Source organism: Clytia hemisphaerica, unplaced genomic scaffold, assembly GCF_902728285.1.
Source record: "Clytia hemisphaerica strain Z4C2 unplaced genomic scaffold, Clytia hemisphaerica genome assembly, whole genome shotgun sequence".
NCBI lineage: Eukaryota > Metazoa > Cnidaria > Hydrozoa > Leptothecata > Clytiidae > Clytia > Clytia hemisphaerica.
In genome coordinates, this window is record NW_027103949.1 from 425,829 (window position 1) to 452,961 (window position 27,133).

The 27,133-nt window shown below is 35.7% G+C and overlaps 1 protein-coding gene across 3 annotated transcripts in view; it reads left to right on the plus strand.

Moving 5' to 3' along the window:
- LOC136810054 (1-phosphatidylinositol 3-phosphate 5-kinase-like) overlaps window positions 1–27,133 on the plus strand; it is a 47,491-nt gene continuing 20,358 nt past the window's right edge. For 2 of the 3 annotated variants that reach the window (XM_067066624.1, XM_067066625.1), the window contains exons 1-25: window positions 1–98; window positions 8,717–9,090; window positions 9,839–10,021; window positions 10,635–10,821; window positions 11,276–11,472; window positions 11,835–12,109; window positions 12,312–12,423; window positions 12,914–13,138; window positions 13,878–13,964; window positions 14,315–14,375; window positions 14,920–15,023; window positions 15,793–15,976; window positions 16,275–16,392; window positions 17,082–17,196; window positions 19,972–20,166; window positions 20,600–20,905; window positions 21,271–21,808; window positions 22,610–22,729; window positions 23,116–23,232; window positions 23,810–23,928; window positions 24,374–24,546; window positions 24,758–24,929; window positions 25,373–25,551; window positions 26,110–26,220; window positions 26,907–27,024. In XM_067066624.1, coding sequence (XP_066922725.1) covers window positions 8,863–9,090; window positions 9,839–10,021; window positions 10,635–10,821; window positions 11,276–11,472; window positions 11,835–12,109; window positions 12,312–12,423; window positions 12,914–13,138; window positions 13,878–13,964; window positions 14,315–14,375; window positions 14,920–15,023; window positions 15,793–15,976; window positions 16,275–16,392; window positions 17,082–17,196; window positions 19,972–20,166; window positions 20,600–20,905; window positions 21,271–21,808; window positions 22,610–22,729; window positions 23,116–23,232; window positions 23,810–23,928; window positions 24,374–24,546; window positions 24,758–24,929; window positions 25,373–25,551; window positions 26,110–26,220; window positions 26,907–27,024 — 4,224 coding nt within the window. In that variant the 5' untranslated portion in view covers window positions 1–98; window positions 8,717–8,862. The remainder of the gene's footprint in view (window positions 99–8,716; window positions 9,091–9,838; window positions 10,022–10,634; window positions 10,822–11,275; window positions 11,473–11,834; window positions 12,110–12,311; window positions 12,424–12,913; window positions 13,139–13,877; window positions 13,965–14,314; window positions 14,376–14,919; window positions 15,024–15,792; window positions 15,977–16,274; window positions 16,393–17,081; window positions 17,197–19,971; window positions 20,167–20,599; window positions 20,906–21,270; window positions 21,809–22,609; window positions 22,730–23,115; window positions 23,233–23,809; window positions 23,929–24,373; window positions 24,547–24,757; window positions 24,930–25,372; window positions 25,552–26,109; window positions 26,221–26,906; window positions 27,025–27,133) is intronic. The other variant, XM_067066626.1, reaches the window with a different exon arrangement.

Genomic DNA, 27,133 nt, shown 5'->3' on the forward strand with positions numbered 1-27,133 from the left:
TCCAAGAAGATGCTTTCAAATAAAGTGATAACAAACTGAATGAAGGACTTCAACTGTGTCTACAAGATGTTCAAAAAGGATTTATGTAAAAACTAAAAGTAAGTGAAAAAAGTGAAAAATAAGTTTGACGTTCGTGCATTGGGGACCCCCCTCTACTTCTTTTTTTAATTTTAACAGTTCACACGACAGTTTTTTGATTGCACAAAATAAAACAATTGATATCGCAGTGTTCGCGGTGTGAGAGAGTGTGGTCCTTCCCGGTACATTGGAAATAGGCTTAGAATGAATTGAAATGAATAACAGTATAGACCTAATGCAAAATTATTACGGGAAACGCATATTTGTTTAGACTTTGTACCATGGCGTTCTAAAATTACAGGCCTAGCAAGCGTGCATTGACGTCAATTCAATGGGGGCTGAAAAATCAAAAATTTACAAAAACGACGTCGGATTTTTGTCAGTGAAAGTGGTAGTGAATCAAGTGTTTCATCAGTTTTAGCATCCATTTGATACGAACACCTATCACAAGAGTGGCCTGGATCGACTCGGAAATCAGATGGATTGACATTGAGCTTCAGGAGAAGGCGGGATTTCTTTATGTCTAGCTTTTCCAGTACCTGTAATGCAACCTTGGTATTGTTGAATATATTTCCACAAAAATTATAAAATTAGAAAAACCAAAAATTTTATTTCACAGTTTTCATTGAGTCTCACTTGTTTTCCTTTGTTCTTTTGTTTCATTCAGTCCCTTGTGACACATCAGTTTCTCAATTCCCATGTGGAGTGTCTTTTGTTTTAAAGTTCATTTTTGTCAGCAATGTGTCACTCTAGGATAATTACTTTTAATTATTTATTCATTTAATTGCTTTTTTCACTTAGTTAATTTAATGACATAATATGGATAGGGACTTATTTTTTATATAAATACAGGCACACATTTCAGTTCACTTCAGATCTGACTTGACAGTCATAGAGTCAAGATGTCAAGGAAATCAGATTTTCACAAATTTTAATAATAATTCATTTTGATTTTCACTTGTGCACTGGGTACTCACAGTATTTATTCACTGGCTACCTGGTAGGTTTTTGCTTTTGCATTCTTGTTTCTTTGCTTTTTTCAGTGTGGCCATTTTGTTTTTCTTTCATGTGTCAACCATTTTGTTTTTCTGTGCCTTAGGTTTAAGACTTTGTATATTTTCAGTACATTGAAACTTATTCACTCATATAAACTTATACTTTTTCAATTCATATTTACACATCTAGACTTATACTTTTATAGACATTTTGGACTTAGAAAATCTTTCAAATATTTTGGACTTTTTTATTTTGAAACTTATTTGACCAATTGTAATTTACCTTTTTAGTTTGAACAATATCAACGTTCCGAACACTGTCAGTCTCAAATCCCTTTGCACTACAGTACCTGCTGCACGGTTATGAAATACGTACCACCTGAGCCTTGGCGTAACTTTCCAAATTCCTTTTCCAAGGGATCAGTAGACTGTTGGCCGAGTAAGACATAACGATGCGTTGCTAAGAGAAGGTGGTCTGCAAGATCAGATAAACCATTCGACGTGTGATGAAGGGCCGTAGCAGTATCCTTTGTCAATGTCTTAATACGCCTGCCACCAGGTTTTTTCCAATTTCTTTAAAGAAAGATGCATATTCTTTCAAATCAGACAGACAAGGATCGTTTCGCGACTCGATAACTGCCTCGCGGGGATCTCGATGGCGAATATCTTTGCCTTTGGTTCTGACGTTGAGGATTTTCCAAATGTCGACAATCTTTTGGATGAATCGATGGGTACCTTCAGCATTTTTCATTTCTGGGTGAGTGCGGAGTGCTGAGCATGTCTCGTCACAAAACACACGCAGACAAGTAGCTACTTTTTGACGTTCTATGGGCTTCGGTCTTACTGCAACCTCTGTTAGGCGGGAAGATCCACGAACACCGGTCTCCTGATGATTCTTTTTCCAAATCATAAAGCCGCTGCACATCCTTCCATTTTGCGGTGAATTCGGTCGTATCATCCTTGAAGTTGAGCTTGCCTGTTTTTCCGTCAACCAGTTGTTTCTAATACTCTTAATCAGATGAACGAAATCGAACAACAGGAATGTGTTGTCGACTGTCATCCAAGGTTTTTCTGGCTTGGTATCAAATTTTTTGAAAAAGCTCTGGTTAATTCGATTGCCATCGCATATCACGGAAATGACTTTCGAATCTGTGGATTTGATAATGTCTATGGTACTAGTAACTTGGTCGTACAGGAACTGTGAATCCATACCTTTGAATGGCAGCATTTTAAACAAAAATGATGGGCCGCCCATGACACAATTTATCATGATTTTAAGCATAGAGGAAGCGAGAGATGAAGGGTCGTTAATAGCGCTGCCGAACACAGTTCCACCATGATAGAGAAGAGAGGCTTTCACATATATTTCATTGACCAGCAAAACGCCTTGTCGTTGATGCGGGCTAAGGTTTTTGAAGACTTCTTGTACGAACGTTCTGTCGGATGTGTTGTTGACCTGATAATGAAAAAATGGAGTAAAAGAAGATAGTGTTTTCACAAAGCCCTTCAAATACATTTACTAATTTTCTTTTGAAAATGAAGAAATGCTTACTTTTGACGTGATGTTTGTCAATGTCTTGATACTCGGAAGTTGAAAGTCCTTACGAAGTCTTTCATAGAGCGAACGGGACATGGCGAAGTAACCAAAGGCTCTCGTTAACACACTTGCACTATACTTCTTCTTTCCAACTTTAGACGGTTTCATGCTGTCCGGGATGAACTGTTTTGATTTTTGAGTGAGAAAAAATACTTTCATTACAAGCGATTGGTACAATCTTAATCTTTATCTTTACACACCCTATTGCTTCCTTCTTATAAAAAATACAACAGTGCATTTGTTGTAAACACATTCGACTTTAGAGCCTAAAAATAAAGAATAAATAAAGTAAAAAAAAAAAATCTCTACCTGCAATTCATGTTCTCCGGACTGCAAACTTTTTGTGAGATTCTCGAACGAAATTTTGTCTTTCTCCAGGAAAGCAGACATCTCATCTTCTTGGTATGTTCTTTCTTCATAGCGACATTTAGAAGTTTTTCTTTGAGGAGGAGGTGGCGACGGTATCGAACTTGTTGGAATGCCATCAAATACGGACGGTGGATTCAACGGTCTTTCTTTGCCTCGCTCGTTTTTGGTGATGGTAAAACCTTTTGGCCAATGCTTTATGCATATATATGGGTTGGTCTTCAGATTTGAAATTGATTGCTCCGAGACATATGGGATAGCTTTGATCTATCTATTCCGTTCATCAGATCGGACCTTCTCTCCAGTGTTTATTTTAGCATTCTTTTGGCGCAATACATCGTTTTTTGCTTTGCTTTGGTCATAATTTGACCGACAGCCCTTCACAAAACACTTCTTACCCATGTCTTTAAAACTTAAAGTGTGGGCGTTTGACTATTTTTGACGTCAAAACGTAAATGATGCAATGCAATAGTGAAAAGATTAATTGACGTCAATGCAATGTCTTCTTTTTTGTAAAAATTTTTCAGCCCCCATTGAATTGACGTCAATGCACGCTTGCTAGGCCTGTAACTTTAGAACGCCATGCTTTGTACCCTATACTGCACGCAAGCACAGTGCTGCAAATAACGGCCGGTGACTGGTAATTACCGGTCATTTTGTAGTTTCTACCGGCCAATCTGAAGTTCAATCTTTCATTTTGTCCGGTTAAAATTTAAAGACTATAGAGGCTTAGATAAATACTTAATAACGTTTCTTAAAAGAGGAATAGCTTTTGAATTAATACATGTGTTTAGCCAATCTAAAGGTCATTTCAGACTTTTTGGACCTACCCCGGTGGGGTGGAGGTCCTATAAATTCACCTCTGTCCGTCCGTCCGTTCGTTACCAGCTTTTCTCGAGATTGAATCATAGGAATCATTTGATTTTTGGTACAAAGGTGCAAAATGGTGATGGCCAAAATGTGACGGAGCCCGATTTTCGAAAAAAAAAATTTTGGGGCAAATTTGGGCCAAAAAACGGCTAAAAAACGGGTTTTTTGGACTTTGTGAGAAATTGGATCATTAATTTTTTCTGATTTTTCGCATGAAAGTAGGGTACCATCATAGGTAAAAGATGGCTCAAGCAGATTTTTGCAAAAAAATTTATTTGGCTTAAAAAACGCATGTTTATCTATAAGAATCACTATTAATAAGCATACATCAATGTTCTTAGTCAAATTACTCAATTTTTTTACGAGATAGATTTTTTTTTGCTCACGAGGGCTTACTTTTGAAACATATGTGTGTTTAGACATGAAATTTTGGTTGCTTGGCGTGTTTTTATAGAAAAACTGGCCAAATTCAATATCTTTTTATAAGCACATTATCAATTACTTAGGTATTAGCTTTTCTCTTGGCTCTTTCATTCTTTATGATTTTTTCCACAAAGATGCATAACTTTAAACCCTCGAAAGTGACGGAGCCCAATTATGAAAAAAAAGAATGTTTTTTGGCAAATTTGGGCCAAAAAACGGCTAAAAAAGGGTTTTTTTGAACTTTGTGAAATATTGGATCGTTGTTTTTATCTGATTTTTTGCATGAAAGTAGGTAAAAGATGGGTCAAGCAGATTTTTGTAAAAAAACTTTTCAGCTCAAAAAACGCATCTTTATCTATAAGAATCACTATTAATGAGCATACATCAATTTTCTTAGCCAAATTACTCAATTTTTGGATGAGATAGATGTCTTTTTATGCTCACAAAGTCTTGAATATGAAAGAATATTTCAAGAGTATGAAGTTTTGGTTTCTAAACGTTTTTTTTATAAGAAACAAACGACTGATTTTAATAAATTGTCACTATTTGTATTCTGAATGATTGTTTAACGTTCATACTCACGTAGATATCAATTATATATGTGTTAAATGCATAACCAGGTAGGTCAATAAAAGTATCACTTGTCTAATGCTCAAATTATTTTCGTGGCACTCAAAAAATTACCGGCCAACTGAAATTTCCTTATTTGCAGCACTGAAGCACTTAAGCTAAAGTCCTGCAAAAGCGGGACAAAAATCAGTTTGTTAAGTTTGCAAAAAAATGCCACATATAGAATATTTTTCAAATTCAGTATGTGAATAGAGCTTTTGCAAAAGCTCTAGGAATGAAAATAAAGGGATAATGATAATTGAATACTATCCACTGATGATCCGCAGCACTATCGTAAAGCTAGAATTGCTTTGCGTTTCTTCGCTTGAGAAGATGATTGACAGATTAAAATTTTTCACCCGTGCAGGAGCTCGCAGGCATTCTGTGAGTGTTCTCGGCTCAATCCTCGGACAGTGCTAAAAATGGTAGACTTAGCTGTGACAGATCATTTTGATGGAAGTTGTTGGAATGTTTACAAGACTCTTGACAGAAAATCCTTTGTTTTATTGTCAATGATGACAGTGCCGTTATTAATTTTGTTAGATCTGACATATTGATGTTTGTAAGCGCACTTTATAGTTTTGATTCCCATTGAAGAATCATATTCTGGTTTTCATGTTATAAGTTGCTGTTTGAGAGCTTTAGAGCTAGCCTGAATAAGATAATTTTATAACCTAGGAAATCATAGCGCTAGATAAAAATTAATCGTACAGTAGAGACTATTAAAATATAATTAAACATATCCATCATATACTCAAGTTTGTAATCAAAAGGAGTGGTCCAGCATTTGAAGCAAATCCTTTTAATAAATATCAGCAGGGTTTGAATTATAAATTTAAGGAGCTTTTTTTCACTGTTTGCGAAGCATTTTTTTTATTTTGCAATGTTGTTTGGAAGAAAATGCGAAAGTATCTTCAATGCATCTCTCGAGAAAAGCGAAGTAAGACTTGAAATAAGTGGTTGTAGAGACAAAGCAAAGTATAGTGAAGTTTTGAAGTAGTGAGTAGATAAAGCAATAGATAAACGAAGCAAAGTAGCAAGTTGATAAAGCAATAGATAAACAAATGAAGAAAGTAGCGAGTTGATAAAGCAATAGATAAACAAATGAAGAAAGTAGCGAGTTGATAAAGCAATAGATAAACAAATGAAGAAAGTAGCGAGTTGATAAAGCAATAGATAAACTATTGAAGAAAGTTGCTAAGTAAGTGTAGTGAGTAGATAAAGCAATAGATAACGAGTGAATAAAGTTGCGAAGTAGCGAGTAGATAAAGTAATAGATAAACTATTGAAGAAAGTTGTGAGGTAGCGAGTAGATAAAGCAATTAATAAACAAGTGAATAAAGTTGTAAAGTAGCAAAAGATAAACAAAATGTGGGCAGAATAATAGGTGTCGTCTTATAATTTTTAACTTCGCATTTTTGAGTTACGAAATCTTTTTTGGTTGCTAAATCTAAAATTCAGAAAATGCAAAATGTGAAGTGCGAAGCTATAATTCGAAGCCTTATCAATTTTCAGGATAGGTTATTCATGAATTTTGTCATAATGCCCCTTCTTCAGACTTTTCAACCTTAAAAAGTGAAAAGCCTGGAGACTTTTAAAATTTTCCCATCAAAGACTTGGAGTTTAGTGCAAAAAAGTGAGATTTTAAGCTCTATGCACTCTTCACAAAGGCCATAAATGTCAAGCTGATTAAAGTAGAAAATGTGATCAATGTTGATGAATTGGTAGGTGACTTTAGAAAAGTGACGTTTACCGGGTGACCCACGAAAAAGTATAAGAGTTTGGAGGGTAACTGTGTCCGAAAAAAATTGAATTTTAACTAAATTCTTTGTTCATGGTAAGGAAAGGCAAACTTAAATTTTGATATATCATTTTTTAATTTTGGAAAAGTAGTTATCGAGATATGGAGGTATAAAGTCAAAAGTCATTACAAAAAACAGTTAAAAAACGTCAAAAAAGACAGTATTAAATTAATTAATTAACAAATAAAAAGAGACCTCGAGTAAGAAGCATATTTTGATTTCTTTTACCGGAAGGATTCAGAAAAGAATAACAAAGGTTGACACTTCTTTTTTAATCATATTTATTCATTTGGAAAAGTACGACCCCTAGCATTAATACAGCGACGAGCCCTAGAAATAACTCCATCGAAAGCGTCTCTGATCATTTGCTGATCTAAGTTGTTACAAGCTCTGATGATTGCTGCTTTCAACTGATTGATGGTTTGGGGTTGCTGGTTGACAGGAACATTCCAAATGGTGTGTTTTAAATAGCCCCATAGAAAAAAATCACAGATCGTCAAATCTGGTGATCTTGGTGGCCAATCCCAGTCTCCATTTTTGCTCATGAGCTTTCCTGGGAACTGCCCACGGAGATATCTTAAAGATGCGTTGCTAGTATGAGTGGAGGCTCCATCCTGCTGCCACCACATCTGTTGACGATTAATGCCATTTCTTCTGAATTCTCGCTGAATGACGTTGTACCTTATGATCCGCATATACTCCTGTGTATTCAGCTTACCGCAAACAAAATGTGGTCCAAAAATAGTGCCATTACGAGTCAAACCCAACCAAACCATCACTTGACCTGGTCCTTGAGTGAACTCAACGTAATGGTCTTCGGGATGCCCATTTCCATGTTGACTGTATTTAATGACGTTCTTGGTGTTGACCTGTGAATTTAGACTAAAGATGGCTTCGTCTGAAAAAATGACATTGTCAAGGAAGCCAGGATTTGCAGCAATGGTGTTGATAAGTCTGTTGCAAAATGTTAAACGTTTTTGATAATCTGTTGCACGAAGTTTCTGTCTCTTAACCATTACATATGGATGAAATCTTACGGTTTTTGCGATTCGTAAAAATGTAGAACGGATCAAACGAAGACCATTCCTCTTTGAGGATCTACGACCATTTGCAATTAGCGAGTTTCTAACAAGTTGAATGTTTGCTCGTGTAGTTACTGTATGTCTGGGACCACTTCTTCCTTTATTTAGGTTCAAACAGGTGCCCTCTGTTAAAAGTTTATTGTAAGTTTTCATGATAGTTCGAACTGTTGGAGGTGGAATATTAGGCCAATGACGACGCCATCGCCTAAGAACCTCGGAAGCGTTATTTGTTCTGGCGTATTCCAGACAAATCCATACACGTTGATTTTTACTTAGCTGAGCCATCTCTGAAAGTTTTCTCTCAATGCTCTTACAAATTAACATCAAGCAAGACATTTCGAAAATTCTTTTTGCTACTTTTGGTACTTTTTATCTATTCCCAAAAAGACGATTTGGGAATTGTCCAAAATTCGATATTTCTTATTTTTTTCTTAACGAAACTTTTAAGACAAAGAAATAGCAAATGATCAAAAGAAAGATGTTTGTTCTGATACAAATTTGATACTGTCTTTTTTGACGTTTTTTGACTGTTTTTTTATAGTGACTTTTGACTTTATACTTCCATATCTCGATAACTACTTTTCCAAAATTAAAAAAAATATGATACATCAAAATTTAAGTTTGCCTTTCCTCTTTACCATCGAAAAAGAATTTAGTTAAAATTCAATTTTTTTCGGACACAGTAACCATCCAAACTCTTATACTTTTTCGTGGGTCACCCGGTAGTAGACCTTTTTTATAACTTCATAAAAGTGGAGTAAAAAAGTCTCAGATTGAAGTTGATTCTAACCTGCTATATATTATAATTTATAAAGTATAGATTAGAAGAGTTTGACCCCAGGTCAATTAAAAATTTCATTTTCTCAGACATGAATTTTTCATTATTCTCTACAGGGTATATATACAGAAGTATCATGTCTTGAATTTACAAATAAGAACACATTCTTTCTAACAAAAATTGATGAACTGACTTAATAGAGATAAGTGTATTGTAATATATTGGATTATGAATGGTCGATTGATAATATACTACCAACAAAATGGAAAGCGATCCAACCAAACTGACGTCGTTCAAACCACTGACACCAGTTTCCTCATCCAATCGATTTTCTTTCTCAAAATGGATTGATGGCTTTACAAAGAGACGAACAAGTCAAATACCAAATCTTCCTCCAACATCAGAACAGGCTACTGGCTCGTCAAGAAAAGAAAGAAAGATTTCTGTGAATAATACAGAAGATAAGAAAGAGGATTTGGCACATGATAGGGTATGAACAATTCATGATCTTTTTTCAATTCTTTAATGTATTACAATACATGGAATTCTAGTAGAGGCTTTATACATGAATAACTTTTGTCAAGGAGCTTGCAAAAACCTCTCTTTTCATTGACTGTCATTGTTTTTGCTACTTACAATAAAGCAAGAGTTGTTTATGAAGCCCTTTGAAAAACTTTAGGAGCATTTTTTAATTTCGTTTTCTAATTATTTTTGTTACAAAATCAGCAGAATTTCTTTTATTTTTTTTGGTAGAAAGTCTTATTTCATTAAATTGGTAAATCAGAAAATCTGCCATATACCATCTTCGCTTTCTGATCTAAAACATTTTGCTGTATTTTTTCCTCTATTAGAATCATTAAAAAGGCAAAAAGTAGTTGAGCTCCAACTTCCTGACTAATACTCTCAAAAATTTTAATTGATTTTGTAGCGTTTTCCAATCCTTACAAACAAAATTAGGAATGAGAAAACGAGTGGAGTGAAAGTTTGAGTTGGTCGCATAGCCGATACATACCTTATTCACAAAATCTAGTGGATTGAGTTTGTTAATCGTCCAATGACCAAACCTTAGTTTGAATCCTTTAGACAAAAAATCCAAGCGTTATGGTTGGTCAAAATTTGTAATACGCATGTTTAGTTGACCTTATTACTTTCTGCCCTTTCAATGCTAGTTCAACCCTAAGATGAGTCTCAAATTGCCATTTTTTAACAGCAAATCTTTCTGTTTTATGAATTTGCAGGAAGATTTCAACTCATGGTTAACAAAGAGTATTTCAAGTCAATCAAAATTGTTTGGTGCCAAAGAGAAGATTCCAGAAACTGATCTAACACCTGAACCAAGGAAAGAGAAATGGCGTTATAGAAATGTTCGAACCATCTTACGAAGATTGAGTGCATTAACTATTGATAGGAGGTGGCATCAGGTAGACAAAGTTTTTACCTTTTCTCATAGCACAACCCTTAAAAATTTGTGTTGCTTCCAAAATCATTCGAAGAAAAATGTTGTCTTCTCCTCTATAATTTTGCTGTCCATTCTATAGGTAGGTTTGAGTTGGGTATAGCAGACCTTGGTTTAGTCAAAGACTCAGATTATTAAAGTATTGTCGTCTTGCTTGTATAAAAGCTACAATCAGGGACAAAATACTTGGCACAAAAGGGAAATTTACCGGGGTGTTTTGAAACCACAATCGATTTGTAAGTGCTCTAAAGTAGGTTCGAAGGGTAGAGTTTTAACTCTGAGTTTTAACGCTAGACTTAAGGATCCAAAAGTTCAAAAATGGTCCAGTAGGGCTTGAAATATAGCCTAGAAACCAATAAATCCCTCCCAGATCGAAATAATCGATGAAATCAAGTTGAGGGCCTGAAATTGACATTCTTGCTCGAACTTCAATTTTCGAAAAATGGTAAATTAGCCAAAAGTGCAAATATATTATGGCACGGATTGTAGCTATATCCATGTTTATCCATGTTACTTTTCTGATTCTATACTTTTTGACCTGCAGATCATTACTTTTATATTTTTATGAATTCTTTCAGACAACAGGGGATTTTAAGGATGATTTTAAACAATATTGGATGCCTGATGAACATTGTAAAGAATGTTATGAGTGCGGTGATAAGTTCAATACGTTTCGAAGACGTCATCATTGTAGAGTGTGTGGACAAATCTTTTGTTATAAATGCTGCAGTCAAGAAGTGCATGGGAAAATTATTGGTTTTTCAGGTACGTAGAAGTTTCATTCTAAAATCACGATAAAAAATCTTTTTAATAGATTTTGGTTTTAATCAATTCAGTCTTTTTGTAAAAATATAATATTTATTATTTTAGATCTTCAAAAAAAATGTTTTTATGATACAACTATTTTTAACTTTGGTTATTTTTACACAACGCAGGCTTTTGGTCATTCGAAGATTATGATCAATCATTTGCTTTCGTCTGTTTTTTTTTGACAAAGAATTTAGATTGAAAGTCTCTTAGTTATTTCAAGCTTTTTGATATTCAAATCAGAGCTTAAACCTCTTTAATAGAAATCTTTCAGATTTGGCAAGGTTATATGTAGCTTAGAGGAAAATTTCAAAGACGTGATCCCTTATGTAAAACGAGCGTACTTCTTTACATGGTAGACGTAAATTTAAATAAACTGTGATTCTAAAAATTGTTTACTTTCAATGTCCAGGTGATATCAGGGTTTGCAACTATTGCCAAAAAATTGTGCAAGCATATCTGAATGATGACTTAGAGAACAGTATCGAAGCACTGAATGAAGATATAAAAGCGGTAGAGCAAGGATATCGTTATGATTTCAATTCAAGCTCTGGATCGTTGAATTCGAAATCTGGAAAACATATGGATGATTCTGGTTATCGGATGAAGGTATTTGAATATTATTATTAATGAAAATTTCACAGAAATTTGAAGACTTGAAAGCGCAGTTTGGAAAACGATTGACTTGTTTAAAAAATCCATTGCAACTGAATTTTTCTTGAAAAATTTTCTTTCCCTACGAAGATAGATTTAAACTTAAAAGGAGTCCAAAGTGTAAACCTTTTAGGTTGGATAGGTCTCTTCATTTAAATGGTAATGGTGCGATTGTGTTTCGTACCATTTAAAAAAAAAACACAGAAGCGAAGATCGGATGTTGTTCTTAAGACTATGTATTGATCCATAAAAACTTCATTTTATTTTAACCTAAGAAAGAGGATTAACTTCATTGGCCAATTACTCTTTATTTTTAGCGTTCTCCAAGTGCGAACAGCATAGCCAGTGCTGTATCAGAACGTGCTGGTACACCCACTGTGCAAAGAAGTCCTTTCGATATGTTTGGTGTAGATCCTTCTGAAGCCAACTCCATCAAACAGGATTATCTCCGTGATTTGTGGAGACAGATCATTGATCCAAGAACTGGTTTAGAACTTCAAACGCATCGCTTTCGTATGAAGCTTTATAATAATTGCTTGGTTGGTAATGAATTAAGTGATTGGTTAGTCCATTACAACAAAGCTAATACAAGGTAACATGTTAAAACTTTTGTGTGATTGGCTAGTCCATTATAAGAAATCTAATAGCTAATACATGATTGACTAAACAATTTGCGATCCTGTTGATTCAGAAGAAGATGAACGTTGTCAGAATAATTTACTTACGTTTTAATTGTAGTAATTTGATTATTTTAGCCACAATAAACTCAACCCAAATTATTATTAACATTTCAGGCCAGATGCAGTATACATCGGTCAAGACTTACTTGATAATGGTTGGATCGAATGTGTTTATCCATCGGAACCAATTTTTCTTGATGAATACATGCTATACCAACCGTCTAAGGTATGATGATTCTCTTCATGTTAATTGTTCTGGGCGAAGGAGACTGGCACTAGTAACCTTTGCTATTCATTAATTTTGCATAGCAACAATTAAATTTTCCTGGAATACACCTACCAACCGTAAACGCTTCAAAAGGTTTGAGTTGAGTTTACCAGGAATGGTGTCAGAATTCTTTGTCCATGAGAAAATCAATACCACAACTGGCAAACACTTGGTAAACTCTTACCCAGTTTTTTCACCTAGTTGTTACAATATACTCCCCACCATGTTTGATCACTTTTTGCTCTGGTATGCAGCCTGATCTGTGTGGCAGAAATTGGCTTTAGTATAACTTCAAGGAAAAAGATCAATGGTATGTGGAGATATACAGCTTCTCTAACTTCGGTTAGACAGCTAAGGATGAAGGAGGTTTCGGGTCGCTCTTGACTGCTTTCACAAACTTACAGTGTCCACAGTGACGAAAAATAAATCCCTTGTTGTTGTTCCATAGAAAGCGATGGTTGAGACGGACAAAGCAATGGCAGAAGCGCAATATTTATCCAGTGATGATGAAGAAGATTCATTAGATGACCACAATCTCAATATGAAGATTAATCAGCAAAACGGTGGTAGTGAAGGAGGATCTGGTCAAAATAATGCAATGCAAACATCCATACATGAAGATGACCAAGAACCTAACTGGTTGAAACAAATCTCTAGTGGAACCAAGACTAACGTAGGTTTTTTATTACCGATTCAAGGCCAATCTTTGTTTTTCCCGACCTTCATGGATTGTTCGAGTAAAAGGAGAGTAGGTATTGAAATACTCCAGATATAAACAACAAAAACTAACTCTGAGGTTATTCTTTTTTTACTTTCTAACTAATACACTTTTGTGTCATATGATATAATTAATTTGGCGGAACCACACCCGACCGATATTTATAAGCCTTTACAGGTGTCCAATCGCCAAAAGGCCACACTCTAATGACGTTAGTTTATTTTTCTGAACCTCTTTATATGGTCCATTCAGCCTTGGTCAAAAGCCAAAAACCTTTCAGTCGGTGATTTTGATACGGAAGGTTTACCCCTTAAGTCGGCAGTTAATAAATACCAAAACATTTTACTATTCAAAAACTACTTAAAAGTGGTAATAAGTTGGTTAGAGATATTTCGTATGTAGGATTCCTTCTATTGTCTTGAGAAAAACCTCAAAATATTTTTAAGTTAAGAGTTAGAGAAAACAATAAGTTACGAGTTTTTTACTTGAAATTAAAACGATAGAATTTCAACGTAAGAACCGTGTAAGAACTATTTTCAGAAATTTCAAATTGTGATTTCTGGACAGTTAGAAAAATAATTCATGACCATAGAAGATTTCTGCAGGCTAAATATCTCAAACCATCTGATTATCCCTATATAACAAGCCACTGGTGATGTTGATTTAGTTTGTGTCTGTCTTTCGAATTATGTAGAGTGACCATCATGTACAAAATTATTACAACCAAAAGATTCCGCCTTGGATTCTCATGACTCACTCTACTCAGCTAATCCCTAGAAAGGTGAGTAAAGCTCGGTTTCCACTGGAGAAAAAAAGTTTGTTGCGAATACCTGCGAGCAAACTTAGCTTATCTAACTTGTAAGACTTAACTATGAAAGCTAATTTATTTTCGCTCTATCAAATTCGCGACGAATTGATTTTCGCAAGTGGATACCCAGCTTAAGAGAGAGAAAAGAGTCCTTTCCGAAAAATGTTAGAAATTTCTTTATATGGGGTTGCAATATCTGCAATGAGTTATAATGACGAGTTTCAGTAATAAAGTGTCCAGGTAGAAACCCCGTTTGTATTTCTCTATGCTTTGGAAATGGTCATTGCTCAAATTCTCAAATTCTCTTTTGTTTACGTTTGTAGGAAGAAGATGGAAATCTTGGAACCTCCCTCTCAGCTTCTCAGTATCGAAACTTCTCTGCAGGTATGACTACTGTTTCACTCCATTCAGTTATATCTCTTTGTTCCTAGCTTCTCAACAGGCTCCAATCTCCTCAATTTCAGTATTGTGGTGCAAATACATCCAACATTTGATCCAACATTATTTTTGCATGAATTGTGAGTTATTTTGCGCAAGTCATAAAATTGCAACTTTTTAATAAAAATGTTGGAAATCATGTAGATCGCCACCAAACATTTCATCCAACATTTTTATGAGATTGACGTCACTTTCATGTTGGCTTCGATGTTGGATGCATTTGTGTAATCATGTTGGATGAAAATGGTTGCGCAAATGACTTTTCGTGCAAATTTTCGAATTTTTCCACGTGACTTTCATCCAACATTTTGTCTAACAAAGAATTTGAAATGTTTGATCAAATGTTGGATGCATTTGCGCCGACCTTAAGGTAGCTCTAACAGCTTTTCAATGATACCGAATCTCTTCCTTTCATAGTGGATTCGCATCAGCAGCATTCGTAGCCGTCAAAATTAAAAAATCTTCTCTTTCTTTTCCATGTCAACAACAGGCCAACGATTAGATTTGGATTTAGTGGCGCCAGAAAACGTGAACGAACCTTCAGCTAAACGTGATGACCAGATGACCCTCCAAATGAATCTAGATTCTCAACAGGTATTTACAGTTGACGCTCTCTGATTAGACGTTCTATCATTCGATACTATTCATTTTCATGAACGACGCTCTACTCGATACGCTCCGTTATTAGATAATATTGAAAGTCACCGTCAACGAGAATTCTCTATTGCATGTATGAAGTTAGTTTTTGGGCATCCTATCAGCACTGCCTTTGCCCAGATGAACGACACTCGACATTTTTATGAATGTCTTACAATTTTCTTGATGTAAGTTGCTATCATCGTTATGAGAATTTTTCAGGTTCAAAATTGAACTGTAATTTGTCACTTGTTACTGAGATTTAAGAGAGCATTTGAACACAATAAGCATAAATCCTCTTTTCTGAACACTTTGAATAATTGTTGAAACTGTTTTTTGATTCCCTTTCCATTTATATGTTTAGGTAGGGGAGGGGGCACAATTTGGAATTTTTTCTAGTTTATGTATTAGGAATCACTTTCGTGATAAGGGGGGTGCTCCTCTGCTAAGGATCGCCAAGAGATTTATTGTCCAAAGTCTAGCATGACAGAGCTAAAAAGACAAAATCATTGATGCGATGACTTTCTGGAGGAGATCAAGTATGAAAGTCGGAGAGGCACTTGTAAACGTATCATCTTATACTAAGACATCTATATAATGTCTGAATTTTCCGAATTTACTTTTATTTTTGACTGACCAAAACTTTCTTATAATATGTGAGTGTATTTTACAGACCAGATTAGAAAAATAGTTTAAACCATGTTTCAATACTTTTTCGTCATCTAAGGACAATTTGAGTAGCGAGAAGAAGGAGATCCATGACCAAAACAACAAAGTATCCTTCATCACCAAGGCACCTCCACTACCTCTGGACACTTACGTCAATGTGGAAGGCTATCAGAATACCAGTAAAAAGAAGATGGCTAAACAACACAGCTCACAGAATATCATTACTGAAGATATCTTGAAAGGTATATTGTACAGGATTATTTATATTGGAGAATTGTATGTGAAGAAAGAAATGAAAAAAATGCCTAATTTTCAACCGAGAGTCCCTTTCAGCGTTGATACTCTTGGTTATTTCTCCTCTGTAAGAGGATTATCTGATTTTCCGATGGCGGATGACGGATGACGGATGACGGATGACGGATGACGGATGACGGATGACGGATGACGGGGGCGGATGGCGGATGGCGGATAGCGGATAGCGGCCTCCCACGCCAAAGCTCTAAAGGAGATCAGACGTTAAGCTTTTTTACTTTGTTTTAGGCGTTGTTTTCCCACGGAGCTCAACATCAATCAATTCCAATGAGCTCCAAGTGGAGGATGCAAGTGAAGATAGTGGTAGATCAGAAACTGGAGAAAAATTGTCTCATGAAAGAACAAGGTGACAAGAAACTTTCATCATTGTTAATATAAAATCGTTAGAAATCAAGTCAAATTCTTTTTTTTATCGTTATTATACAGTATACAAGCTCACAGGTCCGAGGTGGGCCTCTACGAACTGGTTTGATTACAATTTTAATTTGTTAAATATCTAAGTTTGTGTCTTTTCCACGCTTCATTAAGGTTTTCTTTAAACAAGTGAATGGAGGTTGACTCGACGACAAATCGTGGCAATGCATTTCATGTAGGGATTGTTCTATAGTAGAATGACTTTGTTTGCGCTCCTCGAAGACCATCAGCAGCAAAGTCTGGAACGAATTCATCGTGATCGTGAAATCTGGCTGGACAAGTTCTTTTAATTAGCTTGTCCCGAGTTGTTTTTGGATCATAAAAATGGATATGCTTATACATTTGAACCATATCGCAGAAAAGTCTTCTAGACTCAAGAGATAGAAGCTTGAGTCTTTGTAAACGCTCCTTATAGTGGAGATTACGATACTGCGGAATCAGAATCAATCTTGTCAGAACTTTTATTGGGTGGTAAAGATATTAAAAGATTTTCTGTTGATACTGCGTCGTTGAAAAAAGGATTTCTCTAAGTTTATTACTAGCCTTGTCAAAAGCTGACGAGAATGATAGGTGTATTGTGTTGCTAAGCTTCAATTGATTACTACTTTCTTTCTTCACCAGTTTGGCAAGTCGGCAGCATATCGATCGGTTATTCGAACAGTTATTGAAGCAGGAGAATTTATCGAACAGTTGGAAAGATATTCTTCTTCCATTCATCTTCAAGATCAGTGAAAAAGTATGTTTTAAATAAAATAATACACCACAGAATTCTTTTTATACTAAAACACTACATACCCCAAGGTTTATTGCCCCGCAGGGGCTTTTGTTGCTTCACGTAGCGGACCTGCTCGCCAGAAAAATATTCATGATTCATGTTCATGTTGTTTCTTCCGATTCTGAGCGGGCCGCGCGCGGTTAAAAAATGTTCGCGCGCGATATCTCTTTTGCTGCTACTTGTATTGATTTCCTAGCTATGCACGGACAGAGAAGGTAGCTTCCCGTCTACACTGCCAGTCCACACAGCTAAAAGCTTTCACAAACAACAAACAGCACACAAGATTTTATTTTTGCTTGGTTAATATCTTTTTAACGTAGTTGCTGGATTTACTTGAGGGACATTGTTTGCTACTGAATGAATAACTATCAAACTACTGATATTAGATCAAACCTTATACAATTGTCAGAATGGACGATGGACATCTTCAATGACAGTTTGTTACACACACACACAGACAGAGTGTTATGCGCTGCTCTAACGAAACCCTGCTGATATTATAAAGGCATAGACAAAAGGGAAATTGACCGTTAATTCATATTGTTTACCTATATAGTGATTTCATTTTGAAGGAAATTAAATTGAAATTTTTGGTGGCGTGGAAAGACAAAACCCAGAGTACCCTATAATTATATGGATATTGCATGCCCCGAAAGTAATTTTTCAAAGAGTAAGCATTGCGCCAAAACGTGCCAAAAACTGGTACCAACATCGAGTTTCTTACAAAAGGTTTAGTGAGTGAGACATGCCAATGAAAATATACTATGACTAACATGAACTGATTCATTCTCGTGGACATTTGAAGCACAGTGTTACAGCAAAAAAAATGGTTGTGCATGGGAAGCAGCGAGCAGAAAAATGTAAACAGAAGCGGAAAAAAAGCTGAAAACAATGGATTATGAAGTATTTGATGCTATTTTGTGAATAATTCTTTACGCCAATATTGAAGCTTATAAAGCAAACTTTGAAAATGCTGTTTATGTCACTGTGTCAGAACGGTACTTCGATATGTAATGTACGCCAAAGATTTTCAGCCTCATATTATGAACAGACTCGAACACTCTCTCTACTAATACCCCCACGGCACATTGTACCGTATTGATGTTGAACGCAGGAGTATACTTTGCTCAAATCAAATCTGAACAAACTTTTTGACTTTTTAGAACCAGACGTCCAATAAAATACAAACACAAATGTTGTACCTACATGTGAAGTGAAAAGTTTTTAACCATGTTGACGGTGGTTGCAACAGGACACAGTATCTGAAAATTCCCCTGGCAATTTTGAGAGCAACTATCAAATTCATATCTTTAGTAACCATGAAGAAATTTTATTCAAACTGAAAACTTTTTGCAGAAACACGTATAAAGATTGTTAAAGTTTTTCAGATAATTTTCAGTAACCTTTGATACAAATAAATTATATCTACAGTATGCCACCAGTCCAAAGTTACTTACTTTTTAAATTTCAAATCAAATGACTGAAATTATATTCAATTTCATTTTCAAATTCACCTTTTAATCTGCATTATGTATATTCTTTATGAAAGGGAAGCACTTTCAGTTTCACAGTACACATTCTTATGTTTGGGTTTTCAAAAGGGATTTTTATTAGATTTTTATCTTGTGATTGAAGAAAATCAACTTTGATATCATTCTAGTTCTTAATATGTTGCGAAACCTTTAATGGTTTTAATTTAAGTCACTTTGCATCAGAAAGGGTAGATTAAACATGTTTATTTTGGATTGACACTTTCGTTATGTATGGATCTTACTGAGAAAATTTTAACCGCATCGGCTCGTGCTTCTTAACTTTAAACAGCTCTAGTAACATTGAGCACTTTTTATGAAGACTCATTTCACCAATTTATAGTCTGATTATGATTCCCTTGCTCTCTTCATGACTAAGTTCCTCTGGGCTAATATCTGCTATCGGCGGGGCATTCATAGCGACAGCTAATTGCTAGTATATTAGTGTTTATTAAGATTATGTTCAAACGAAATGGTTTCGAAACTAGTGTGAACTTCAAAATTCGAAACGTCAAAAAAGAAGGCGTTACAAAGCAAAACAGATCGAAACGGCTTCGCTCCACTATTTTCATCGGAACGGAACTGCTCCATTTTCTTGTTCCGAAACGTTCCGAAACCAATATGAACACTCTGGATCCGTAACAGGAACCATACCGGAATGATATGAAACCGTAGCGTCTGAACATGGCCTAAGGCGTACAGTACGTTAATGTTAACAAGATGAGAGGTAGAATGTTCTTGACGCTTTTGATACCTATAGCAAGACTAAACTAAAGTTTAGTTTGAGATGATACGAGGAGAGCTGGTATAATGCTATACTATGCTCTTTTACAATGTACAAAATTTTTTCCGTCTTAAACGGATTTCGGTCTCAGTGAAGTACAAAAAGAGCCTTTTCTGTCTCTATCTCTGTTTCTGATTTCAACAAAATTCTGAAGAATTTTGCCTTAATTTGTTGTTTACAGTCCATTTTCGTCTGAGACAAAAAACTTTGCTTTACCACTGCATTTTAATACCACATCTGCAAATTTGTTACCATAGAGTCACAACAAAATGTATAATCCAGAAACCACTTGAAGTGTTTTCCAAAATTTTAATAAATACCTGACTAAAAATTCAAGTGATCTTAGTAAGAAAACATGACAATTTTCCTCTAGCTCGGCAAATTGGTAATTGATTAAATTCGCTATTGTTCTGTTACACTTAGGTAGTACCGGACGTTCGACGTGACGACATGGATATTCGACGTTATGTTTGGATCACTAAAGTAGCAGGAGGTCAAAAGAAAGATTGTCATTTCATAAGTGGTGTTGTTTTTCGTAAGAATGTGGCACACAAGCGAATGAGTGGATCGTTCACTTCGCCTTCCATTTTGATGCTGAGTTGCGCTATCGAATATCAGGTAAAGAAACATTATGGTTCAATTTTTAAAATGGCTGACCATGGAAAATCTTAAAATAATTGCATGCAAACCTTCCTTTCCCTTGGGGTAGCTAGATTTCCAAAGTAACCAATAACATAATTAAGAAAAAAGATCTGGATACCAATTTTGAAGCTTTAATATATTTTTTGAGGGCCTGAAAGCCCATATTTGCCGTTCTAAGGAGCGATAATTAGGGGTCAGTGTATCAAGCTGAAAAAAATGTAAAGAAGTAAGAAGGGCTTTTCGCCGGTAATGTTCTACTTAAGCCTTCCTTTCCGTGACCCAGCATATAGGATTAACAGCACTGAGAAAAATTTGCCTCAAAAGCAGCCTAACTAAGCCAAGGATTGAAGTAAGTATACTTTATGGTAGATTTTATTGATAATTCTATGATCTTTCTTTGTTTTTATAGAGAGTAGAAAACAAGATGTCTAGTCTAGATCCACTGGTCCTTCAGGAGTACGCCTTCTTACAGAATTTTGTCAAACGTGTCCTAGCCTTGAAACCTAACTTGATTCTGGTGGAACGGAACGTAGCGCGAGTTGCGCAAGACATGTTATTGGCTGGCGGTGTTACATTAGTCCATAATATCAAACCGTCAATGATGGAGAACGTCGCCAGGTGTACGGGTGCGGATATTTTACAGACTATGCAACAAGTGAACAGACCACGGCTAGGAAAATGTCAACAATTCAGGCTACAAAAATACACACTGCCGGTAGGTTCGAAGTATTATAGTTTTAAATTATCATTTTTTTATTTTCGCAGTCCGCATAAAAATAGTTGAGCGTAAACCAAAATAGCTTTACGAACTTTTTATAGGACAATGTCTTGCTAATTTCCTAGTAGATTCTGACACTCCACGCGTGGCACGTATTCACTCTAAAGACCTCAGCTTCGAGAGTCATTCGCCACATCCCAGCAGAATGGATGGCTTATTATGAGTTTTTAATGTCTCCTGTTAACCTGCCCTAAGAAAAAAGCTATTTGAATTTTACATATGTTAATAAATCTTGCATATCGTAACTTTATTTCTAATTGATGGAAGTAAACGAGTTTTATTGTATCCATCTTTTGAAATAGAATGGAAAATCAAAAGTTCTGATGTTTATTGATGGTTGTGCGCCAGACCTCGGCTGTTCTCTGGTGCTCCGTGGTGGGAACGAAAAAACGTTGGTTAAAGTCAAGAAAATTGTCAAGTATCTCATCTACGTTGCTTATCAACTGAAATTGGAAGCGAAATTTTTAGCTGATGAGTTCGCTTTGCCTCCTTCTATTGATTCGATACCAAATCCTGGTGAAAAGGAAGAATTCAATCGAACACCACTAGAGTCCTCTGATATCCCTGGCAATGAAGATCCTACTCAAACCAACCAAGATTGGAAGGTCACATTAGAACCCACCAAAGAATCACCACCGGTGTCTGATAATATCGAAGCCACGAAATTTCAAAAAGTCTTGAAAGAGATTGTTTTGTCAAGTTCACCATTTTGTGAGTACCCATTGCCTTACTTATTGACCAAGGAAGGTAAATTGTGTGCAAGCAGGCATTTCATCGCCGAGAAGATCTACTGGTCACGCTACTTGGATGGCACTGTCAATAATCCCTTGCAATTGCCAGGTATCAGCTTCGTTACTTTGTTTTCGCCAGTGGCCTATTTCCTCAAAATAAAGTGAACTATCGCTAATTCGAACTTCTCTTATTCCAAACTTTCTCTTGATCGAACTAAATCTCAGTCCCCGTCAATGTGGAACCTTCATGAAATAATTTCTATAATTCGAATGCCTCTGTAATTCAAACAAATTAGATTTCCACTTGAGTTCGAATTAGAGTCATTTACTATTCTACAATAATACCCGAACCTAAGTCGAATCGCTGTTATGTGGTTACAGTGTAAACTTTTCAATAGTATTTTAATTTAAACCTTACAGGTTCATTATTTACTATTATCACTCGGAATAATAATATTTACCGCTATTTAAATGTTTCATTAGTCCCGCTAAAACTCATCTTTATTAAATTGTAGTCGATATCAACACTCTAGAAAAGCATTAAATGGTATCGGACCGATTCGTGATTCCTTTTTCTCACAGCATCTATCAGCTTTCAAATGTTTATTGACATGAGAAAAAGCCTTTGATTCACGGGGATGAGGTGAACTTCTTATTCATGGCTAAAAGACTTTTGTAAGAGATCGATAGGCATTTTCGTAAATTATTTTGAGTGCAACGAGTGCCTCATTTTGAATGCCTTCAGTGTTCAAGTGTTGCTTTCATAAATGACGTTTGCTTCTTATGGACTCCTTTGGGAATCAATTACCATAGTAATATTTTGAAAACGAGGTAAGCGGTGCTCGTGACGTAATTTATGAAAAGGTCTATAGGATGGTGATATTTTCAACTATTCTTCTTCTTTTTTCAGAGGATGATTGTGAGTGGGTCGAGAACAGTACAGTGAACGAGAAAGTGATCGCGAACGACCCTCATCCGTTCACTAACCCCTCCCTTCTACTGGACTGTATACAAGCAGGAACATCTATGGGTATAAAACCTTTTTGATGACCTATGCTTTATTTTCATTAGCCTATATTAAAGTCTATTCCAAAAAAATATTTAGCAGTCTGCACATTTTGATACATTGCTCTTTAAGGAGAAATGATATAATTAAAAGTAATACCTTGTTGAAAAGATCATCTTAAGCTGACGATTTTAATAATTCGAAATCTTTCAAAAAATTTCGAAAAAGAAGATGAACAAAATGATGATTTTTTCTACTTGATAGGGCTGTAACCTTTGATCCAAGAAAGTCATAAAAAATCTGAGAAAATATTTGAAATCAGCGAAATTCAAAGTTTCAGAAAATTTCGATAAAGTAGATAAAGTCTTAATTTTTTTCATCTTCATTTTCGAAATGTCTTTCTTCTTCAGAAACCATTTTGAACGATTTCCGCGCACGTGGAGGATGTATCGATTTGAAAATGTTTCATGATTACGATCGCATCGAACAACAGAAAATTTACGGTGGATATCTGATGGACGATACAAGTACGTACCTTTCCCATTCAGTTTAACTTTTCTTTAATTCCTCTGTTTGGGATGGCCCCTGGGGGTCCTGGGGGTCCAACAGGTGCCCACTCGTCAGGGGGATCTGAGGGTACACGCAACAATGTTAGGAGGTAAGAATTGACGATTTTTATTTTGTTTCGTACTTTCAACACTTCCTTTCCTTGAGGTTAACCTAGTTTGCTAAGCCCTTATTTGCAAGGCAGGACACACTGCTAATGTCAATATAGCGTTTTCAGCACTTTAAAGATTTTTTATATTTACGGAAATGATGTTTGCCTCGGAATACTGACCGTCACAACCAACCATCAGATTAAACCAAGTGACTGAATCAATCTAGCTTAGATTTCTAGGCTATCTTGAGGTCAGATCTATGATCTGCACCATATATAAAGCTAACACCCAATTCGACGCGGAACTAAATCCCGTTGTGCTTGATGTATGATATAAAGCTTGGTACTCACGTGTCGGTCGCGTGCGTTTAAAACTAGGCACGTGCGACTGGTAGTGTTAAGAAGCTTGTTTTTATCATGTAGATATCCTCTTTCTCTTATTAAAGGCGATGACGGCATGGACCAAGTAGACGGGTGGTCGAAAAATAAAGAGAGAACAGAGAGAGAAGAGGATGATGATTTCTTGGCTAAGAAACAACCTATTGAACAACATGTGGATACCAAGGTTATTCTAAATAGTTTTTAAACCTTGTCTTACATATAATTTTATTTTACGTATACTGAAATCTTAGTTGAGGTACTTATTCGAATGTTAATTTCTCTACTGTAAAAATCTAGGCTATAGTAGTAGGCTTTATACTTAGCCGAAAGTCTTGTACTTTTTCCCTTGACGAGTATAATCCTTTTATTCTTATTCTTACCCCCCCCCTTTTCCAAGGAGAAATCTTACACCAAATCGAAATACTAACAGCTGATATACATATCTCTTGGCTAGACGAAAGATGCCAAAAAATGTGTTGACTTTTTTCTTTTGGAGGCATCTAACCCTATCCCACTACGCGATTATTTACCACTTTGTTGGAAGGGTATCGATAAGAAAGTCGCGTCCGTATGGTAGGGGCAGATCTCTAACCTAGACTTCAAATACCATTCTTTGCCACCTTCTTTAGATGGATTGTTTCGATGCGTTTAATCACCAGAAGATAGCTGTCCTCTTCAGTAGTTATTCATCTGAATCTAAAAACGCCCCTAAACCATGCATCTCACCTTGGGCGGTCTTCATGGAATTCTACGGGCGGAATGATATCACTTTGGGTGGCTTCTTGGAACGATATTGCTTCAGGTAATCATTATTCTGTAATATATTTCTGTAAGTGGAAAATTTTGTTTCAAAGTAGAAATTTCTCGTAATTGGCAACTATTCTATGTTCGAAAAACTGAAATAAAACTTTTTGTCAAATTAGTAATTTATAACCATTCAATGCCTACCTTACCTTGTGAAAACTTAGTGAGATAATTCAAGAATTCAAGAAAATGTATCTTTTAATTAACAGACCATCATACATTTGTCCAAGCCACAATTGTGACGTCCCCATGGTTAACCACGTCCGATATTTCGCACACGGTAGTGGATCTCTATATATTCATATGAGGAATTTAGAATCGCCTATCCCTGGTTATGATCGAACTATATTAACCTGGAGTTGGTGCAAAATATGTAAACAGGTAAATTCATACCCGTAGAGGATTAGCCTACCTTGAACGTGGCATGCACTCTAGAACAGAGTACATTTGACTCAGATAAATCCTTGAAGATGACGCGAGTTTCATTTCGAATTTCAAATTTGAAACTTGCAAACTGCGTTTCTTTATACAGATTTCTCTTTTTTTTAGAGAATAAAATTCGATATTTAATTAACAAGGGTTATTTTCCATTGACGAACCCAGGATTGGGGGGTTTCTCTATTGATGAACAAGGGAGAGTTGAAAAGCGAGTGGAAGAGTCCAGATAGAAAATATGTGTTCCACCCTAACGCCCTCAACATATCTTTTCCGCAAAAGATTGATACAAGCTAGGTCGGAAATAAGTGTTGCAGCAACACAATGCTTTTTTAGCTCTAAAGCTTTAAATTCATTCCTTTTGAAATGTGATTATTTTCTCTTTCTAGGTTACACCAGTCGTACCCCTCTCCTTCGAATCATGGGCGATGTCTTTCGCAAAATATTTGGAGTTACGTTTTTACGGCGTGGAATATAAACGGCGTGCAAGCGTGGAACCGTGTAACCATTCTCTTCATCACGATCACTATCAATATTTCAGTTACACCAATATGGTCGCTTCTTTCAAGTAAGTTGCTTCTTCTTAACTGTAGACGGGGCAAAATCTGTTAGCAGAATTCCCCACAATCAGAATAAACGATTTTATATAATTATGAACAGTTACTTACCGAAAATTTTTAACTTTAAGATTGATTTTTAACTTTTTTAACTAAGGATTCTCTCACCTTTTTTTGACCCATTTGAATGTTTTCTTTCTTAATCTTTTAGGCCCGTTTCAGACCATACAAATTTTCATTCGAATATTTTTCATTCAGGTGTACCTACAGCTCTGTTTCTCAGGGGAACCTGAAACTTTGAGAGGTGTCGTATGATTTATGCTGCTATTTAATCAAAATCTAATTAGGAATATCATAGATTGATTTGAGAAATGTCTGTTAGTCTTGGGAGGACAAAAAGTGAATTTCAGATACTATGGGATGTCATCTCCTATCGAGTGACAAACGTTTTATTGTGGATGTGCTCTAATTCAAAGAGAACTAACCATGGTGTCCGTTTTGGAGTTTGGTTTTGAAAGGTCGTAAAATGGTGAAATTGAATGATGGTTGAATATTTTCTCGATTTTCAGATATCGTGCCATCGACTTATATGAGGTCATCATTCCATCCAAGAAGGTTGTGATCGGAAAACAACGAAATCCAAAATTCATCCTCAATGATGTCGAAGAACTTTGTAAAAAGTTAGTAAATGTTAAAAGCCATTTCACTGCTAATTAAGTACAAGCTTTCTTTTTTGGTCTTTCTAACATTTCAGCTGGTTCATTTTACTAGGCTATCGTTTGACAAAATCACCATTTTATGCTACAGTAGCCCGGCCTAGATTAATCTTTCCTGAGCTAAAAGTGAAGCTCTCAAACTGATCCTACTTGACTTCCTTGTAAAAGAATCCTACCAAGAATCGGCTACAAATATAAAATACAAAATATATTTTGCTAATTTTTAAGTAACTTTAGCGGATGGAGTCTGCACTTTTTATGAATAGCCTTACGTGAATAATCTTTAACATTTTTTCAATACACTCTTCTCGAGATGCATAAATTCATTGTTGTCCTCGTTTTCAAACAGATTTCATTGCTATAAAATTACATATTCACAATGATAATTGTGTTGTTTTCACCTCATGAGACATTTTGAATTTCAAGTACTTTTGTTTTAGAGTTAATGTTTGCCTTTTGGGAATTTAAATTTGTTTAAATGTATAATTTCATAGCAATGAAATCGGCTTGAAAACGAGGACAACAATCAATTTATGCATCTCGAGAAGAGTGTATTGCTTTCGCGGAGTTTGCGGAACATTGGAAAGAGATATAATTCAAACTGCGACCTTGACCAGAGTATTTCTTCAAACAAATTAATTCTTTACCAGAGTTGACTCAGCAATGGCAGCAATTCGAGAACGGATCAATACTTTGACGAAAACAGAAGATCAATTTAACTCAGCTGTTCGTGAAGCCAAAATCAAAGAATTCCTTACTGAGCTCGAAGTAAGATCAACATTTCCTATACAGTCGAGTCTATGGGGTCTTAGGGGCATGAGGTAAACCATGTTGTATAAAAAATTATAATATAGGCATCTCGCCTTGTAATTTGGTC